General features: G+C 36.8%; 3 protein-coding genes across 3 annotated transcripts; 1 reads left to right on the top strand and 2 right to left on the bottom strand.

The window, feature by feature from the left end:
- The first annotated feature begins 250 nt into the window (after positions 1–250).
- On the top strand, positions 251–4,179 carry LOC110606987 (monocopper oxidase-like protein SKU5). The gene is made up of 9 exons (XM_043951541.1): positions 251–699; positions 984–1,093; positions 1,179–1,449; positions 1,534–1,672; positions 2,372–2,738; positions 2,833–3,198; positions 3,278–3,356; positions 3,553–3,752; positions 3,854–4,179. Exons 1-9 carry the CDS (start codon positions 556–558, stop codon positions 3,957–3,959), a joined length of 1,782 nt encoding a protein of 593 aa, XP_043807476.1. The 5' UTR covers positions 251–555; the 3' UTR covers positions 3,960–4,179.
- Positions 4,180–7,807: 3,628 nt separating this feature from the next.
- On the bottom strand, positions 7,808–10,724 carry LOC110608516 (axial regulator YABBY 1). Its single transcript, XM_021747761.2, has 7 exons — positions 10,409–10,724; positions 10,113–10,265; positions 9,845–9,965; positions 8,755–8,803; positions 8,534–8,609; positions 8,291–8,365; positions 7,808–8,195 (listed from the first exon to the last, which is right to left on the bottom strand). Exons 1-7 carry the CDS (start codon positions 10,499–10,501, stop codon positions 8,127–8,129), a joined length of 636 nt encoding a protein of 211 aa, XP_021603453.1. The 5' UTR covers positions 10,502–10,724; the 3' UTR covers positions 7,808–8,126.
- Positions 10,725–12,340: 1,616 nt separating this feature from the next.
- On the bottom strand, positions 12,341–19,815 carry LOC122723146 (anti-sigma-I factor RsgI2-like). Its single transcript, XM_043954457.1, has 3 exons — positions 19,389–19,815; positions 12,998–13,053; positions 12,341–12,442 (listed from the first exon to the last, which is right to left on the bottom strand). Exons 1-3 carry the CDS (start codon positions 19,813–19,815, stop codon positions 12,341–12,343), a joined length of 585 nt encoding a protein of 194 aa, XP_043810392.1.
- Between the last annotated feature and the right edge of the window lie 516 nt (positions 19,816–20,331).

Genomic DNA, 20,331 nt, shown 5'->3' with positions numbered 1-20,331 from the left:
TACATCTTAATTATAAAATTTTAGATGATAAAATCAATTCCTTCTCCGTTATGCTGACCTTCAACTTCCAGCCAAACGCGTACGGTGCGTGCAAGGGGAAAAAAAAAATCAGAATTATGAACTGGCAACTGGCTGTCACCCTCTATCTCAATGGCGCGCAACTCAAATGAATGATGATTGGTGGTGACCGACAATAAAGATCCCACAAATTTCTCTCTTTTACACTTTTACATTACACCCAGTCTTTTTCCTAGCTTTGCCCCTCCCTCCCCACTCTCCTCAAAATAAATAAAAAATAACGGCCACTGCTCTCACTGAACCCTCTCCTTCCCTCACTCACCACTTCACTGAAAAAAAGAGCCATTTTCTCTCACTCCCTCTATCTCTCTCTGTCTCTATACTCTCCAATCCAAGCCTCCTTTGGTTTCTCCTACTCGTTGCTCCTCCTTCTCTCTATCTGACGATGTAAAATTCAACTAAGAAAAGCTCATTAAAGAATTCGGTTCTGAACTTATTTTTTTTGCAGCTGAAACACCAAAAGCGAGTTCAAAAGACATGTCTTTGTGCAGTAGTTTCGCTGCCTTCTTTCTTATTCACATTTGCTTGCTTCTGACCTTGTGTTTCGCTGAAGATCCTTTTGTTACCTATAGTTTTGAGATCTCTTATATCACTGCTTCTCCTCTCGGCGTGCCCCAGCAGGTCTGCTCTCTCTCTCTCTGTGCTTCCTTTTTCTATATTTTACTTGCTTCTGCCTTCTCAACTCTTATTTTAGAGGGTTTTCTTTCTCCTTGTGGCTGCTTAATTTTTAACTTTTCGAATATGAGTTTGTTTTAGATTCTCTCAAGTTCAGTAGCCTCAGATCTATAATACTTGCTTATGGAGTCTTAATTCAAGCTCCGTGCTCTAGATTTAGCTTCTTCCATAGTAAGTGTGGTGTTGAAAAGTTGCATATCAGGTTCATGTAATTGCTTCTACATTTGCAGGTTATTGCCATAAATGGCAAGTTTCCTGGTCCTACTATCAATGTGACCACTAACAACAATGTCGTCGTCAATGTTAGAAATAAATTGGACGAGAGTCTCCTCATGCATTGGTAGGACTACAACTTCTCTTTTGCTAATCGCAATTATTTCGTATACTGATTTCAGTGGTTGAAAACTTTATGGTGGGTCTCGTAGGTCTGGAATTCAACAGAGAAGAAGTTCATGGCAAGATGGACTTGCCGGCACTAACTGTCCAATTCATCCAAAGTGGAACTGGACCTATCAGTTTCAGGTTAAGGATCAGATTGGGAGTTTCTTTTACTTCCCTTCTCTTCATATGCAGAGAGCCTCTGGCGGATACGGTAGCTTTATTATAAATAACCGGCCTATTATTCCAATTCCTTTTGATACTCCCTTTGGCGACATTGTCATTTTGATTGGCGATTGGTACAAAAGAAACCATACGGTTAGTGTCTGTTAGAGTGCACTTGAATCGCTTGTAGAAGTTGTATTGTAAGGTGTTTGATGCTAGTTTGTCTCTGTAATGTAGGCTTTACGAAGGGCCCTTGACGAAGGGAAAGATCTTGGGATGCCAGATGGCGTGCTTATTAATGGCAAAGGTCCTTACCAGTATAACACCACTCTTGTTCCTGATGGCATTGACTATGAAACTATTGAAGTCCACCCAGGTGATTACTTTACAGAAGACATTTGTGACGAAGAATCTATCAGTTGTTATATCTGTTACCAAATATAACTACTTTATGCCTTTTTGAACGGAAAATAGCTCATATGCTTCTCAAATTTTTAATCGCACATCACTTTTTTTTACAATCCAAATTAAGCACATGTATGTCCGACTAATAGTTTACTATCATGTAAATTATACTGTGCCATTTTGGGCTCCTCAAATATATTTAGTAATGACAGTAGCAAAAAAAATTTCTATTTTACAATGTGCAAATTGATGCGGAAACAAAGTGTTAGTTATCCTGTAAATATCTTTTTGGTATTTGCTGTTCTTATTCAAAATGATTGTCTGTATCATGTCTAATGACTGATTTTGAGAAAGAGTACCAATTAATTGAAAGTGTCCCCTGTGAATGTATTTTATGTTCTCTTCCGAAACGTTGCTTAGCAATAGTTTTGAGAATTGAAGACCAGCATATTTTGCTGCTTGTCAATTGCCTCCAAGTTGTCGTGGAAACAAAGTACCTATTAATCGAAAATGGTATTCAAGTTGTGTTTGTGCAGTGCTCCAGTTTTATTGGAAGTTGCATTAAATGCCTATTCACTCTCTGAAGCTTAATTATTGTATCATCATCTTTGGTATAAAGTAGTTCCTGAAGCTCACGTTCAAACTATCATGATATTGCTATGTTTGACAGGGAAAACCTATCGCCTTCGTGTACACAACGTTGGAACATCAACTAGTTTGAATTTCAGGATCCAGAACCATAACCTGCTTTTAGCGGAGTCGGAGGGATCATATACAGTACAACAGAATTATACCAGCTTAGATATTCATGTAGGACAATCATATTCTTTCTTGGTAACCATGGACCAGAATGCAAGTTCTGATTACTATATTGTAGCTAGCGCCAGGTTTGTGAATGAATCACAATGGAAAAGGGTTACTGGTGTTGCTGTGTTGCACTATACAAATTCCAAAGGAAAGGCAAAGGGTCCCCTTCCAGATGCACCGAATGATGAGTTTGACAAAACTTTTTCAATGAACCAGGCAAGATCTATCAGGTTTGTTTCCATCATTTTCATTTACCTTAGAGTTGGAGGATTTTTTAAATCATTTGACTTTAGCTGTTGGGGGTTCTGTGGTCAAATTATGCAGATGGAATGTTTCTGCAAGTGGTGCACGTCCTAACCCTCAAGGTTCATTTAGATACGGGTCAATCAACGTAACTGAAGTTTATGTGTTGAAGAATAAGCCACCAGTGACAATTAATGGAAAAAATCGAACCACTTTGAGTGGGATATCATTTGTCAATCCTTCCACTCCAATCAGACTCGCTGATCAATTCAAAGTGAAGGGAGTTTATAAGCTTGATTTCCCTAGTAAGCCACTTGAAGGGCCACCAAAAATGGAAACATCAGTAATTAATGGAACATATAGAGGTTTTATGGAAGTCATTCTGCAGAATAATGATACAAAGATGCAGAGCTATCACATGAGTGGATATGCATTTTTTGTTGTCGGGTAGGAATTCATTTTTGTTCTTTTCCCTCATCCATATTTGGAAGTATTAATAACGGGCATCACGGTTGATGTGTTTCAGGATGGATTATGGTGAATGGACAGATAATAGCAGGGGCACTTATAATAAATGGGATGGCATTGCGCGATCCACGATACAGGTTTGTTGTTGACAGAATTACATTACCCAATAACAACCGGTAGAGATAGTTATTACGAATACCAACTTTATTTACTTCTGCACGTAGCTTTAATCGATTACAATATGGGAACACCAAAATTAATCAACTTAATGACAAGGATAAAATTCCAATAATGCTTGCGCTTCTTTGACGTAAGATTTATATATATGTGTAGGTTTATCCTGGAGCTTGGACAGCAATTTTGGTGTCACTTGACAATGTTGGAGTCTGGAACCTCAGAACAGAGAACCTTGACTCGTGGTATCTCGGCCAAGAAACATATGTCAGAGTTGTGAATCCAGAGGCGACTAACAAAACTGAGTTGCCACTGCCAGAAAATGCCCTGTTTTGTGGTTCTCTCAGCCGTATGCAGAAGTATAGACCGCTCTCTTCTTTTGCTATTTATTTTGTTCTCAAACTCTTTCTCGGTTGTTTGATGTCCTATTCTGCTGACTTTACCTGTTTTTGCTTGTCAGGCCACAAGATATCTCTTCTTTTGCTGCGTCAATCAAGGGCGATAAATCAAAGCTATTTCTAACGTTGCTGATGATTGCCTGTGCTACGATGTGCATTTTCCGCTGATTATTCCTTTGAGATAACTTCTTGAAACGTCTTGTGAGTGCTTAGGTGTGTAATTGTAGAGTTTTCAGTGATCTTGGCATGTATTTTTAAATCTTCTCTTCGGGTTACTTGTTTTATTGGGATCATCATTCTTTTGAATACCTGTAATTTATATGCTGTTGGCAATTCATTAAATTTTCAACACGATGAAACTACCTGAGGAAGTAGTTTTATGTCTTCAGTTTGAAACTTGTTTGTCTGACGTTCATTCTTTCTACTGCTAATGATAATTAATTGATGGTGTCTCAAGTACCTTTCATGCTAATAGAACGCGTTCTGCTTAAAACCTGTGACGCTTCTTTCGTCAACCTACTGGTTAAGAAACAAGCATTCCATCAAAATGGCTATTTCGTTTTAGGTTTAACATTGCAAGCAGCGGCAGTGTCTAGTATTATTTTCAGTGAAACTAGAGCTATACATCTTTCTGAGCCATAGTTGGGTGAACTTCCTATCCTTTAACAAAATGCAAATCCTCAACCATTCTGTATATGGTGGAATTATGTTGGCATACTGGAGATTATCATCGCTTTTAGATTGAATGAGGTCCTGTCAACCACCTGATCAGGTGCTTGCATCCAGCCCACTGGGTGGAGTACTCGTCTATTGAGGCAGGCTTAGATGGGGGTTAGCCCATAGAGACACTTTAGGAGATTCTATTTTTATTACGGTTGCTTTGCATAACATGCTCTATTTTTATTTATTTGAATAAACATACTCTATTTAGTTAACTAGCTTTAAGGCGTTATGCTCGTCTGTCTTTGCCCTTGGATTTTTTTTGTGCACTTACCCTTTGCTGAAGATTCTTCTTTTTTTCTTTTTTTTTTTTTAAAGAAAAGAGAGAGATTGTAAAAGTTTTAAAAAGATGTATATATTTTTTAAAATAACGTTTTTAAAGTTAATAAAAATAAGCACTCCAAGGCTTAGTCTGGTGGAAAGTGCATCCTGTAGCCTTGAAAGGTCTAAGGTTCGACTCCCCTAACCCCTATTTCAAAAAAAAAAAAAGTTAATAAAAATAAATTAATAAATTGAGAACATTTTCATTTTAAAACCTTTAATCACTTTGAAAACGTTCTCTTTCACTAAAATAAAAAAATTTTAAATTATAAAAACTCTTAAAATTCATATAATGGAATCTAATTATGAGGTATGTGATAAGAGCGAGAAGTATTTGGTCTAAATTTAAAAAATTGATTAAACTAAATTAATTTAATAATTTAATTTAAATTTTTATTTTTTTAAATTTAATTTTAATTAAAAAAATGGATAAAATTAAATCAAATTTATTAATAGTAATAATATATTATTTTTATAATATAAAAATATTAAATTATAAATAAAATTAAAATATTTCAATTCAATTTTAAAAAATTAAAATTAAAATTTAATAAATTAAATCTAATCAAAATAAATTAAATTGATTTAATTTAAATCGATTTTTATTTAAAATTAATTGGATTGGATTTTCAACTAAATTCACCAAATGGTGGATACGTGGTATGCTGTATAAGCGACCACACTCCTATTCTCTCTTTATCATTAGAGAGCGATATTTTCTTTATTCTTGTTGTTCCCTCTAGCATCTTTAACTCTGTGAGCCACCAAAGAAAAAAAAGTCTTTATTTCTTTTTTTTTTTTTTTCTTTCACAATATACCAATTGAGGAATAAAGGCGCTGAAACACCCAGTTCCTTCCTTCATGTATATATATATTCGTCTTTTGGGAAAGTCTTTGTAAAAGTATATGCACTTGGCAGCTGAACCTCAACCTATCGACTGGCAAATTCTTTCTGATTGAGAAAGCAATTTTGGACCCACTTCTCCAATATTCCTATTTTTCTCCATGAATATACTGATCCTATGAACCTTATCTAAGGGCATCTCTCTTACCCAATCCTGGGCCTTTCCCATATACATGTATATATACATTTATCGAGTGGCAAATTTTTGCATACATTTATCTAATTTAAAATTAATATATTATTTAGAATTATAATAATTTTTATTAATTTCTAATTATAGATTGATTTACATGGGTGAACTATTTTAATTTTCAATATATATAGTATAAATTTATAAAATGGCAACACTTAGTTATATTTGATTTTTATATTTTTATAAAAAAAAAATCTGATGTTTTTCTTTTTAGATTCCACTCTCATATTTATAGGATCCACAGCGGCTTTATTCCATGTAGGGTTATTGTACAAATTCTCCCTTCCCTAGCTTTTAAGATGGTACCCACACCCAAGTGTCCCTTTCAACTGAAAATGATCACGATAAGCACAGAAAGCTTTCATCATCGAACGTTTACCTTCTATCACCATGCATAGACTAGCTAGTTCACCATGATGCATTTCAATGCCCATCTGAATGAAGCTTATACCACCAATTCACAGCCGGCGCTCTCCAACAAATCCTGTGATTTTCTTTATGAGCGAGAGAGAGGATGGTGGTTGCAGTAGATGCATGAAAAATGGCACCTTTCATTCCCTGTGAATTCCTTGCTTCGTTCCTTCTGTGTTAAGCAACCAGTAGGCTACAGCAAATAACATAATTCCATCTGACATCACTGGATGAAATACATACTATTTGAGATTAAGAAAATTTTAAGTCTTCCACAGCAATCTCGGAATTAACAAATGAATCCGAGATACAGACGGATTTCAGAAAACTTCTTTGTGTACTTTAGTTGTAGACTACTAAAGATAATTCTGTTAACTAGTCTGCTTCGTTCCAATTTTGTCTTGTCTTCCATACCAGATGAGTAGATAAGTTGATGATATTGGCTTTCTTTTTTTTGAAAATAATAGTATATACTACTAAATAATTTTTTCATTCATTTTTATATTTTTTTAAGTGCGGAATGAATAAAAAATTAAAATATACGGTAACAATTAATTAATCTATCTAAATAATAACGATACACCATCATCATTGTAATATTTATTTATATTTAAAAAAATTAAAATATGCACTTATCATGTTTTAATTTAATATAATTATAGTCAGTTAATTTTAATTAAATTATAACTAGATTTTAGTAAAAATATAATTTTAATACATTAAAATTGAACTTATATATGTTTTATTTAGTTAAACTAATAAAAATTAATCTTTTATTTCTTTAGAATATGGAAAGTTATCTATTAAAAAAATTTATATTCCCATTTAAAAATTAAAATTCTAAGAGTATTAGATTCATTATTTTATCTAAATAAGGAGTATTAGTACAACATATTTTGATTGGATTAATACCTGGTCTTAGAATAAATATAAAAATATAAAAATAAATGACAATATATGTTCAATTAATTAGCCATATATCAAAGAAACTTTTTTTTTTCGATATATAACTTAAAATTGGTCCTATGCCTTCTTTTACTTTAAGAAAATAGGTTGAGTCTCGCTTATTTATAAGATTAATTTATCTACTAATTCAAGGTAGTTGGCCTGAAGGGAAGGGGGGCACCCAATAAGATGGGATTTCAAAAGGAACCAGGAAGCAAAGTTCGCAAGTCAATCTGCTAATAATAATTAGCTTCTCAAAAGATATGAGCAATTTGAACTTTCCAATTTAAACTGAGCAGGACTCTGATTAGGAGATTTGGAGCAATGTTCTGATTGGATTCATCAGCTTGAATCCATACAAATAAGAGGAGATTTGGAACAGTAGTGAAGTACTAGCCCTTTAATTTACCAATCCCTTCTTCATTTTAAGATTATAATTGGCGATTGAACTGAGAATTTTTCTCTTTCAGAGAAAAAGAAAAAGCATAATAATGATATCGCGAGTTAGCATGCGTGAACAAGTTGAAAGAAAAATTACAGATGATAATTATAATAATAATATGGTTGAAAATATATTTAATGTTGGAACGCAGAGAATACATTATGTCTTCCAAGTAGATATCTAGGAACATATGGGTCTAGGATAAGATCAAATGTCCACATTAAAGGACATTATTAGCGGTACATGGGTTGTGAAAGTGGACTAGAGTTTGTTTAACTTGACATCTTTGTTGAGCTTCAAATCTTTCTGCCCCTACTAAGAGCAGAATTAAATTACAAAGCACCAGATATTTAGAGAGAGAGGGAGATGAAGAAAACTAACATCTCCACTGCTTCTTAATTAGTATGGAGAGACACCAACATTTGCTGAACCAAAGAACCCATCGTTCATCATAACGTCTTCTCCTTCCTACACAGACCAAAAGATAATTTAATGTCTGCTTTGCCGTTCGACCTGAGGTGGAGGAGGAGGAGGAGGAGGAGAAAGGGCTGTGCTTAGGGTACCTGTTGGCCCATGTTAGTCTTCTTCACTGTCTGATCTGCCATGAGACCAAACTGAATGTGGGGAAAGTGGGCCCACTGACATAACAAGACAAAAAAAAAAAAAGAAAATTAGAGAAGAAGGAAAACCCATTTTGCTTTCATTCTAATTTCTTTTTTTAAAACAAAAACCCTAATTAGGAAGGACAAAGAAAGAAAGCAATGGTAAAGTAAGTAGAAACCCTAAATAATTTTCTTGGATCTCACATTCTTAGCAGCTGCGCTAAAGGCTTCTCTGTGGCTTATATCAGGATTTCCAGCCTTGATGCGTTGGATTTCGTCCCTGCAGGTTTGGTTGGTTGTCCATTACTATTATTGGCTTCAAATTTAGCAAATTTATAAACAAATAGAAAAGAAAAAAAAGAAATCTATACATCCAGAGAGACAGAAGAAAGTGAAAATGTGAATCCTTTGAAATCATTACTCACTTGATGAAGCGATTGTACGCTGAGGGAACTCTCTGTCTCTTCTCCGGGGCTAGATATAGACAGAAGAGAGGCACAACATAATAGAATAATTAGAATTTTATTTTATTATGAAATTTAATTTTAGAGAAAGTGTATATATAATTTCACATGTCAATAGAGTTAACATTTTTTATTCTTCATACGCTTATCTCACTTCTTTTCATTCTTTTTCTCCATGGTAACTTTGCTCATCTTTTGAAATTTGTAACGAAAAAAAAAACAACTTTCTATACTTAGGGATTTACATATAAATAGTATTATTTTATTTGATGAGATTTTACTTATAATTATTTTATAATATTTAATCATAAGAGAGCGTGGTCAGCATATGTCATGTGTGTACTCATGTATAAAGAAAAAAAATGCTAAGCTATATTATCATGTAGGATTATGCATGCTTCTTTTGAATTAAATTTCAAAATTAAATAAAATTGAAACTAATTTTGATTTTAATATCAATAGCCTAGGAATAATGATTTATAATAATATTTAGTTAATATACTCACAGTTTAGTACGATATTAGTTACATCTTAAATTTTGAGAGATTTCGGTTCTACTTTCTTATCTCCGATCTCATTTCAAAAAAAAAAATATTTAGCTAATAAAATGTATATTCACTTTGGATTTTTCAAATAATCTTAATGCTTATCAAGCTCTTTGCATATAGATGGGGTGTTGTGAAGGCTTCGCCTGCTTAATGTGCATAATTACTAAGGTCCTTTTTTTCCCCACCATCGAACATAATTTATACTTGTGCGAGTGAATCAAAAAAGGCTAGTGGTATGATTCTTTTCCCACTATCTTTCTTCTGGATTCGCTAAGAAATCATTGACCACGCCAAAAAAAGAAATGCTTTCTAACTAAAGCAATACGTGAGAGATTATCAATAGAAGGAAAAAAAGGCCGAAAAAATGAATCTCGCTTCTGTTAATAAAGGGGGACGTTGATGGTTATCCAATAGAATATATGACAATGTAAAAGTTAAAGAAAATCGAATAAAATTTGGGCTTAAGAGACTAAAGAAATGAAGAAAAATGAGATGTATCTTACGTCTGTTGATAACTGGTGGGCTTGGAAGCTCATCATGAATCACTCCTCGATTTGGAACGCTAAGATCATTCACATTGATTTGATTGATCAAGAAGTTTGAAGATGGGTTCGGAATCTCACCCTGCAATAAAATTATCCCCACGTACCACTTATGCATATCCCATGAATATGACATGAAAATTCTACAGAATCGAGGTCATTTACGAGTAGAGTAAGTGGATTCATCAATTAAATTAGCAGGATTAATTTTCATGGCATATATGCATACCAGAAGATTGTGAGGAGAGAAGAAATTGTGACCCATGTGAAATGGATTAGCAGATGGCAAAATCGACCCACGCATGTTCACTGGAAGGAGATTGGCGCAGTGACCGCATCGCACAGTAATAGTTTTGAATAGAGTTGTGCAAGGAACACTCACCTGCCATAAATCGAAAAAAGTGAGAAACAAAACAGGAAATGAAGAAAGGAAGCAAAAACACCTAATTGGGTGATCGAAAAACAAGCAAAGAGGCAGGAAATCGAGAAACGAAGAAGACAACATAGAACTAGTGATATAAATACCGCGAGACCGGTGTCACAAATGTTGCAATGGACATAACAGAGCTGCTCGGAGGGAGAGAGTTGGTCCAAAGACAACGTAGAAGAGGAGGACATGGTTTTAATGCTTCCTTTTTTAACTCTTCTACAAATTGATTGATGATTGGTTTCTGGTTGATTGATTGATACGATTGACAGTTTAACAACCAACTTGGTTCTGGCTTTTATTTGGGTATGAAGGGCTGTGAAAGAAAGGTGATCAATTTCGTCTGGTAGATATAAGAGAAGCAGATGGAAGACAGGAAACCCTTCTCTTCCCTCTGTTTATTGGTCTTGTTTATAGGTCACAGTCACATCTTACATGTATATATGTATATGTATGTATGCATAGATGATGCATATGTTCTATAGATGTACATGGCATGGCAATCACATATATATACATATAGCACAGTGAGATGTTAAGCATAGGACAGTTACATGTGCGGTTGGCATTCCCAATGAGAGAGAGAGAGAGAGGCGGCAGATGTGGGGGAGAGGAGCTAGAAAGGGACGTGTGCATGGGGTGATATAGCTTTCACTTACTCACCTGTTGTTTTCAGTAGTTAAGCGGGTGTGTTCTTTGATGTCATTTTGTGGTGTGGCTTAAAACCCAAAACCCTTTTATTGGCCTCAATTTCCGAACCCCAACCCTAAATACCCATCTTCTATCTCCCGGACAATAAGCTGCAAGCCAATCATCCCTCCGCACCCCCCCGCCCCACTCAGACAAGTTAGGGCTATACACACACACACACACACACTAGTTTTCATTCATGCACTAGCTTTCTGTCCGTGAAGAGCTCTGGTATTGCACATATCATGCCATAATCATAACGCTTTATTATTTGATTGAGTGATTACTTTGGTGATTTGACCCCTCATGCTTTTTTGTCTCACACTATTACCTTCATACACATACGTGTTTTAGTCAGAAAAAAAAAATCACAGTGCCAGAGACTTGCCTTTCCCTCCTACCACCTCTGTCATTTTTCCTAATATTATTAATTTCTCTTTTTTTCCGCGTTTACGTTTGCTTACTTGGTTAGAGTCTTTTATCAGCATCTCCTCCTCTAGGGTTTTCTGCGCAAATTTCGCATATCCATACTCTAACTTTGGTGGAAAAGATAGTTTTAGTTTCTCTGTTTATCTTCATTTTGTTTTTTTAAGGAAGCAACACCAACCTGAGTGTGCGCAAAAGGTGAAGTAAAGGTTAGTGATGTAGCACCCTACCGAAACCCGAAATCCAAAGACTCGACCACCGAAGCCTAGAACCCAGATTCCGGAAGAAAATAGAAATGCAATACATTAAATATGGTATTTTAATCCCGTAGAAAGTATGTGAAGCTTGATGGCCTTTTACACGCCATCAAATGCCCAATTCAAATTTTGAACCATACCCGTTTAACGAGTTGAAAGGGAAATATAACTGAGAATCTGAGGCACACACTTGAATGAGTAGTCCTCACTAGAAAGTCACATTTGAAAAGAGAAAGACCAACAATTGTTTGACGGCCAAATCAAAGCAAACAGGTAAAGAAAAGAGAAACCAAGAGAAAAAACAAAAAAAAAAAGAGGGTTAAAGCTTGAACCCAATAGTAACAAAATCCACGGCCTGTCCTTGCCTCCTTGGGTTGCTATAATTTCTGTCGAAGAAATGCTCCCAACTTCCCAAGCCCCATATACAAAAAGTTTTCTAATTTTGTGATTTTTTGTAAACAATATAATTGAAGATAAATCAAGATTTCTCCTTTTGCTATATATATTTTCTATCATTAAGGGGTTTTTTTAGTATATTATTGATCTCACCTCAATTCTTAGAATTTGTAATTACCTCATACATGAGCAGTTACCATCATTCCCATCTCTTAAACATCATTGTCTATCTTTTGGCTGACGACTAGAAGTTTAAGCATTTTAGAGCAGGCCTACTGTGGCAGCAATAACGGTAACCAAAGATAGAACATCCACTTCTGGTGGTAAATTTGGAGAGAAATCATTATGTGCCATTTTGAGGAGCTATCAACAAAAAGAATTATTAGTTAAAAACAGAAATAACTCATTTAATGGAAACTAATGTGTGGATTAATATATCTTATTCAATTTTCTTTTATCAAAGGTTATGTTTAAAATACTAGTTAAAAATCAGTATTTAATAATTATTATTTTAAAAAAATTGTATGTGTAAATTATTATTTAAAATTTAATTTTCAAAAAAATGTTTTATTTAGCAAAAAATAAAGGATGTTAAAAAATTTATATAAAAAAAAAGTGCTTATTGCATTTGATGTTATTAATGAACTAGGATTTTAAATATTAGTTCGATAGTTATATAACTTTAGCCCTAACAGGGGAGAGCTTAAGAAGGAAATTGTTGTTGGTCATGACTGATGTTCAGAGATTCAATAAAGAGTAGATTCAAGTGTATTTTTGATAAATTTAATTTGGTTTGTTTCTCTATGTTTATTTTATTCCTTTTTCTTTTTTCCTATAATGTGTAATCGCGGTCTTACGTTTGTACCCTCTTGTTATGTTTTGGGTCTTGGTAGAGTTAAGGCCTGGCCTTTCTAGTACGGGCTCAATTAGGACTAGGGCATTCAGAGTCCGATTATCATCAAGTGCCCCTTTACCTGCTAATTAATTATTTTATAATTAATAAGGGGTAAATCCCAAAACTTCAATTATTACTGCGTGGCTCTAGGAGAGTTCTTGTCAAAACGTTTCTTCTTCACCTTGACCCACTTCAAACTTACGCTCTTGCTTTCACTTGTTGCTTTGCCTCTTGCGTTGCTTCTACTATCTTGCCCTTTCTCTTCTCTGTAATTCTTGTCTTTTCAATCTGAAGTAAGTCTTACTCTTCTTTGAACATCCCTTACGCAAGTCAGTTCAGGTATACTCAATATGGCTTCCACTTTTTTGGGTTTGGCTTTATACCTTTTCCACTGACCATGTAATCTAAAAATTTCTCTCATATGATGAAGAAAACATATTTCGCGGGGTTTAACCTCATTTTTTACCGTTACAGTATTCGAAAGACTTCTTCTAAGTTAGTCAAATATTGCTGGAAAGTTTAACTTTTAACTACCATATCATCGACGTACACCTCTACATTTCTCCCTATCTGATCTTTGAAGATTTTATTTATCAGCCACTGGTACGTTGACTCGAATTTTTCAACCCAAAAGGCTTAGTTTTATAGCAATATATCCCGCCTTCAGTTATGAATGAGATCTTTTCTTCATCTGACATGTCCATAGAGATTTGATGATACCCTGACATAGCATCTAAAGATGAAAAATAGTCAAAACTGACCGTATAATTGATCATTTTATTAATATATGGGAGGAAATAATTATCTATTGGATAGGCCTGGTTTAGATCAATGAAGTCTATACACATCATATACTTCTCATTGGCTTTTTTCACTAACACAGGGTTAGCTAACCATTGTGGATACATTACTTCTCTAATAAACTTTGCCTCTTCTAATTTCTCTACCTCTTCTGTAACGACCCGAAATCGGACTGCTACCGGCGCTAGGATCCAGATCGACTTAAGGTCGCCGGGACCCATAGCAAGCCTAACATACATCCTATCATACCTGATAAATCTCATACATGATCATACATTTACATAAAAACTTAAACTTTTACATATCCCAAGCTTGACCTGTGCATGCACTGAAATTGAATACATAAAACTCCCATACTAGAGCCCTCATCAAATGCTCTAGTAGGGTCAACATTACATTAATCAAGCTTGGTTTACATTTCTCAACACATTAATAAAAATATTTCATAATGATCATGGACAAAAGGGATTAACCATAACCTAGGGTCAAGCACAATACTAATCCTCAATACAAATCTGTACAATATCTTACATTACATTATCTTTCATGTCCACAATTAAACTATTACATACTTAAAACTTTTACTCTTGCTGACTTCCTGGTCTATTCCGAACCTGCAAACCTGGGGGGTTAAGGGAAAGGGGTGAGCTACTAGAGCCCAGTGAGCAGAATAGTAAAACAATATATTAAAATCTATGCTTTCATGAAATGCATCACATCACAAACAAATCACATCAAGGATGGACTTGTCACCAATAGTCCTCTACATATCCAACTGTGCCAGGAGTGTAGAATGGGCCTCACTGGTCTTTCTCTTAACATAACATAACATTCCAATGTGCTAAGGGCGTAGAATGGGCCTCACTGTTCTTTCTCTTACACTATGCCAGGGACGTAGAATGGGTCTCACTGGACTTCCGTACCGTATCATCGTCATCATATCATATCGAGGACTACTGGGTCATCCAACATCCATCCACATCAACATCATAGTATGCAATGTAACATATTCGTGAATTCTAATGCAAACAACCTAGCATATATCATGGTATTTGTGATGCATGAACATGCTCGAAATTTATTTGCTTTGAAACATAAAAATCCATTCTACTTACCTCAAGCTGACTCTGAACAGACTCTGAAGCAGCTATCTCACTGCTGGGGTCCCCGGTTCCTCGGGTCCGAACCTATACAGGTGGACTCAAATGAGGGACCAAACAAACTCTAACATGACTCTAAATATCTCCCCAAAAACTTCCTAAAACATCATAAAACAATCATAGAAAACATGCAAAGGAAGGCTGAACAGGGCACTTTCGGCGGTAGGTTCGGCGGCCGAAAGTGCCTCCAGAGCCGAAAGTCAGGCACTTTCGGGGGCAGGGTTCGGCGGCCGAAAGTCTGTCCAGAGCCGAAAGTCACCAACCTTCGGCGGCAGGTTCGGCAGCCGAAACTCCACTCCAGAGCCGAAAGTCCAAACTTTCGGGGGCAGTTTAGGCAGCCAAACCACCTTCACAGGCAGGTGCTGAGTTCTTCCAGAATGCCAGAACTCAAGCCTCTCACACACATTCAGCCAACCAAATCTCACAACTCAAACCAACTCATGCAACAACATGCATAAACACATCCTTAAGCATTTAGGGGCTCAAAGCTAGCCTATACCCCAACCACATCAACATTTAGCATACATTTAATCATGCATTTAACCTTAAACTACCATAAACCCTATCATTTTACATCTAGCCTAATCATGCATCTTTACCCCATAACCCTTCATAACACTTGCTTAAAATATCAAAGACGGTGAGGATCGACGCTTACCTCTTGAAGATCGAGAGAAGACGTGACCCAACTTGGAGATTTGGGGAAAACGAGTTCCGGAGGTCTCCAAGTTTCACAACTTTGATTTTGAGCTTAAAAACATCAAAACAAGATGAAAGCTTGTTAAAAGCTTGAAAGATTTGAAGGAAAACATCAAAACTAACCATGGAAGGGTATGGACTCACCTTTGCCCGAAAATGGAGAAGAAAACTCGCCCATTTTCGGACATGGGGCCTTTTATAGGTGGCTGGCCAGACCACCTTCGGGGGCCAAAGGTGCTCCCTAAACTTCACCATGTTCGGCGGCCGAACATGAGGTTCGGCGGCCGAACCTGGCTTTTCTTCCTTGGTGCTTTTCTTTCAAAAACTCAATTTCTTTCTTACTTAAAACCTTAAAACACATGAAAATATTTTAGAAAAAAATATATTTTACCCTTCTAGAGAGTTTCGACATCCGAGATTCCGCCGGAAAGCAGGAATTCCGATGTCGGGGTCTAGCCGGGTATTACATCTTCCCTCATAGCCTGTTGTTTCTCCTTCCCGAAAACTCTTTTCTTCATGTTTCATTGGCTTAGCTGTGGGGATGATGTTCTACTTGTGGGTCATCACTTCAGGATCAATCCCTAGCATATCTGAGGCTTCCAGGCAAAACTTGAGGCATGCCCCCGAATTAAGGCCATTGTAGCTTCCTTTTGGATTTCTTCCAGGCTCGAATTGGTGCAGAAGACCTTATTACTTCTTTCTTTGGATAATAAGAAGGTCTTCAGCTTGTCCACAAGTTCAGTTTGGACCTCTTTCTTTTCATCTCGGACCTCCATGATTTCAAAATTTATTTATTCTGACTGGGCACATTGTTTCTCCACTGTGGCTAAGTATACAACTTTAGCCTCCTCCTGCCTTCCTCGGATGACTCCGATCCTTGCCTCTATTGGAAACTTCATGGTCAGATATCGAATGTTGGTCACTGCTTCAAAATCATATAGCATTGGTCTTCCCAGGATGGCATTGTAGCTTAGGGGTAACTTCACTACTAGAAATACTGCGTAGTGAGTCCGTGACAGGGGTGACACCCCTTGGGTGAGGGCTACCTTTACTTTTCCTTCTATTGCTATTAGGGTCTCCCTATCCCCTTGACCGAGACTTGATCCCTAACTGATAGGCGGTTGTCGAAGCCGTCAAAAATAAACCTATTATCAACCAACAAAATAAATTTGTAGATAGTGGCAATAGGGTCGAACCACAGGGAATTGACACTAAAGATCTTCCTAATAATAACCAAGATAAATAAATAACAAATAATTAAAAGAGGGGGGGTTTGAGTTGATGAATTAAAACTAAATAGCAAAAGAAAGCAATAATTTAAAGATGAGTAAATCAATAAGAGAAAAGCTTCTAGTTGAAGTATGGTTTTATTTCAGATTGTTTAGAATTGATCATTGATTCTTTAATACTCCTATTTATCTCAATAAATTAGTTTTGGATGTGGAAGACGCTTCTCACAATCCAAATTCCTCCTTAGTTCTAGTTTGATTAGGAAACGTTCGCTAATCAAACACTAGTTAACAAGTTGCCAAGGAACGTCCTTGGGGCATTATAGCATCGAACAACTGTTAACTGCATTAAGACTTAGAGAAACCTAATTCTAACCTTGCCAACCGCGTGGTCAAGTCTAGATCATGCAATTTGATTAAATGTGTATTTGAACAACCTAAGCAATTACGGACCTAAATCATTCAAATAATATTACTTAAGCAATTTAAAAACAATGGGCCCTTATTGATTCTAAAAGCAAAGTAATAATTATGGAAAGCTCAAATTGCATAAATATTGAAAAGAAATAGAAGTTTAACAATGGAGATTTAAATCTCCCAATTCATCACACAAATCTAAAATTCACCAACTTCAACTAGAAAAGAAAGAGTTTAGCCACTCATGGTAGACTAAATACAAAAAGATGAAAAGAAAAGAAAGGAAGAAAAATGCTGGAGAGTTTCTGGCGAGTTGAGTTGTTGATCCAAGATGATGCCTTGCTGGTTTGGAGGCTCTCCTTTTATAGCTGCAGATTTCCATCCATCTAGGGTTTCAAAATCCCTTTTTGATTTGGTGTTTGACTCCTCTTTTGATGTTGAATTTAATTGCAATTGGAATTCCTTGGATGAGAAGTTCTTTTCGTGGCTCTTGGATTTGTATTGATAGTGATTGAGTTGGATTTGGACTTCTGAAAATTCGGATTTCTGTTTTCTGCCCAAATTCCCGCTCTGCTGTCAGTTTCTGTTGTGAAAGTGATTTGCCCGGTGATTTGACCAGTTTCTTCAAGTGATTGGGCAAATCACAGACCCGATCACGTTTCTGCGAGTCAGTTCTCTCTGTCTTCTGCGAGTGATTTGGCCAGTGTCTTCGAGTGTCCTGGGCAAATCACTGACCTTATCACTTCTGCCTGTTGCCTTCAGGTTTCTGCTTCAGCCTGATTTGGGCAAGCAGTGGGCAAATCACTGGGCAAATCACTGACCCGATCACTTTTCTGTCAACTTTCTGCACTTTTTCTCCAATTCTCCAATTTCTTCCTTTTCTGTAAAAACAAGATAAAAACCATAAATTAAGCTAAAAAAATGTGTAAATAAGCAATAAAAAAGATAATAAAAATGTGGCTAATTTATGCTTGATCAAATACCCCCACACCTAGCTTTTTGCTTGTCCTCAAGCAATAAATAACTTAGCCAATCAAGCCCCCTTTTTCCTTAGAACCTAAGCACCACTTAATCAGCCCCCCCTAGACTCCTAATCTGAACTATCACAGTATAGAGTACATGCACTAAGGTCATCCTCTCCTTTCCTTGTTTCCTTTCACCTACCATGGTCAAGGGAAATGTTTTTGATTCAATCATGCTTATTCTTTTATGTTAGGTTTAATGTAACCCCTAGGAGTGACTTGCCACCTTCTCTCTTTCTCCTTTTTATTTAATTTTTATTTTCAGCAGCACTTATTCTTATCCTTGCCTGAAAAAGTCACTAACCTTTTTACGCGATTGTGTACATGGGTGATACACCCCCGGTTACTCAGTTAGTCACTTGTTCAAGTGGCTACTAGCTCTGTTCATAGTCTAGACCATCGAAACTTATTTGCTTGAAAAAGTTACTGACCTTTTTACGCGATTGTGTACATGGGTTATACACCCCCGGTTACTCAGTCAGTTACTTCTCCAAGTGGCTATTAGGCTCAGTTCATAGTCTTAGACCATTGGAACAAGTTTGTGATTTGTGCTTTGTGCTTTGTGCTGGTTTGTCATGATAGTTTGGGCAAATCAGCTCATAGGGAGTTACATTAGCTTTTTATTTGCATGTATTCTTATTTTTATTTCCCTTGACCACAACAAATTTAAGGATTCAATTCAAGTAAAGAACTTCCTAAGTGAAGGTAACATACTGTGAATGATTCAGTTTAGGCTTAAAGGGGTGGCAAATCAATGGGGTCATGAGATAAGGAAACTCTTTTAACCTTGTTATCGATGTTGAGTAGAGCAATGCAAAAAGGGATAAGAATAATGCGAAAAGAAACAAAAAGAAATAGTAAGAAACAAAATAGGAAAAAAAAAGAAATCAAAAGATGGTGTGATCAGTGAATAAATACTCTCCAGTACCCCCACACCTATCCCAAATATTGTCCTCAATGTTTGAATATATATATATAGAGAAATAAAGGAGAAAAGGGAAAGGGACTTCCTGGCCTGTGGGTGATTTGACCAGTGACTTGGGCAAGCACTGGGCAAATCACTGGGCAGATCGCTAGGTGTATCACTTGGCAAGTCCGTGGGCGCATCAGTGGGCACATCGTTGGGCATAGCGCTTGGCACATTGCTGGTGAAATCACTGGGCGTACTAGTGGGCGCATCAGTGGGCAAATTGCTGGGCACATCAGTGGTTGCATCGCCTTCCTCATGACCTGCGGGATGTGTGGCAATGGTGGTTTCTGGTTCTGGCTCTGATCTCGGCGGTGGAGGTGGCGACTGAGTTCTTGGCCATTTCTGGCCGTGATATGTCTGGACGGCCGGTGAGTCGGTGCGTCCTGTTGCTGTTTCAGTAGCTGGTGGCGTGTCGGTGCTGGTGGTGGCCGGTGGAGTGGTGTCCCACGTTTCATCGTCACTGTCAGAGGGGATGGGTTTCGGCAGCCCTAGTTTCTTCCACATGAACGGCCCGCCGGTGGCCTTCATATTAATTCTTACCATGGTGGTCTTGGGTTTGCCGGTGGGTCAGTGGTGGTCGGAGGAGAGAAATCTTGAAGAAGAAGAGATAAAAGACAATAAGTAGCGTAAAAAGTAAAAAAAATAAAAGAAAAGAACTACTTAAAGTGATTTGGGTATGTGAACTGCCCTGATCATTTAATGCTGGCCCTCTGGATTCTTGACAGGGTGATTTGACCAGTGATTTGGGTAAGCAGTGGGCAAATCACTTGGCCAGATCGCTTCTCCTTTGCAGTTGCTGGGCTGGTACTGTTCACGCCCTTTTCTGATGATGTGCTTGATTTTGCGATTGGACCGGTGATCTTGGTTAAATTATCTGGGCAATTGAGCAAATCACTGCCCCGATCACTTGTGACTATGGTATATTCAGTCGATTTGCCCTGCGATTTGGGCAAGCAGTGGGCAAATCACTGGGCAAATCACTACATCTGGGCTGCCTCCCAGTAGCGCCCTGTTTTCTGTCTTGGGCTGGACTTCAGTGTCTTGCTCAGCAGTCTTGGG

This window comes from Manihot esculenta, chromosome 2, assembly GCF_001659605.2.
Source record: "Manihot esculenta cultivar AM560-2 chromosome 2, M.esculenta_v8, whole genome shotgun sequence".
NCBI lineage: Eukaryota > Viridiplantae > Streptophyta > Magnoliopsida > Malpighiales > Euphorbiaceae > Manihot > Manihot esculenta.
This window is presented reverse-complemented; position numbering and strand designations above follow the sequence as displayed.

Coding starts and splice junctions, on each gene's coding strand:
- LOC110608516 (XM_021747761.2), bottom strand. CDS start 10,501: ATGTCCTCCTCTTCTACGTTGTCTTTGGACCAACTCTCTCCCTCCGAG. Junction 9,966..10,112: donor TCTCTCCTCACAATCTTCTG/GTATGCATATAT, acceptor ATTTTATTGCAG/GGTGAGATTCCGAACCCATC. Junction 8,610..8,754: donor GCGTACAATCGCTTCATCAA/GTGAGTAATGAT, acceptor CCAAACCTGCAG/GGACGAAATCCAACGCATCA.
- LOC122723146 (XM_043954457.1), bottom strand. CDS start 19,815: ATGGTAAGAATTAATATGAAGGCCACCGGCGGGCCGTTCATGTGGAAG. Junction 13,054..19,388: donor TGCGCCCACGGACTTGCCAA/GTGATACACCTA, acceptor ATTAATTAGCAG/GTAAAGGGGCACTTGATGAT. Junction 12,443..12,997: donor CCCTAGTCCTAATTGAGCCC/GTACTAGAAAGG, acceptor TTTTGTTGATAG/CTCCTCAAAATGGCACATAA.
- LOC110606987 (XM_043951541.1), top strand. CDS start 556: ATGTCTTTGTGCAGTAGTTTCGCTGCCTTCTTTCTTATTCACATTTGC. Junction 1,094..1,178: donor GAGAGTCTCCTCATGCATTG/GTAGGACTACAA, acceptor TGGGTCTCGTAG/GTCTGGAATTCAACAGAGAA. Junction 3,357..3,552: donor TTGCGCGATCCACGATACAG/GTTTGTTGTTGA, acceptor ATATATGTGTAG/GTTTATCCTGGAGCTTGGAC.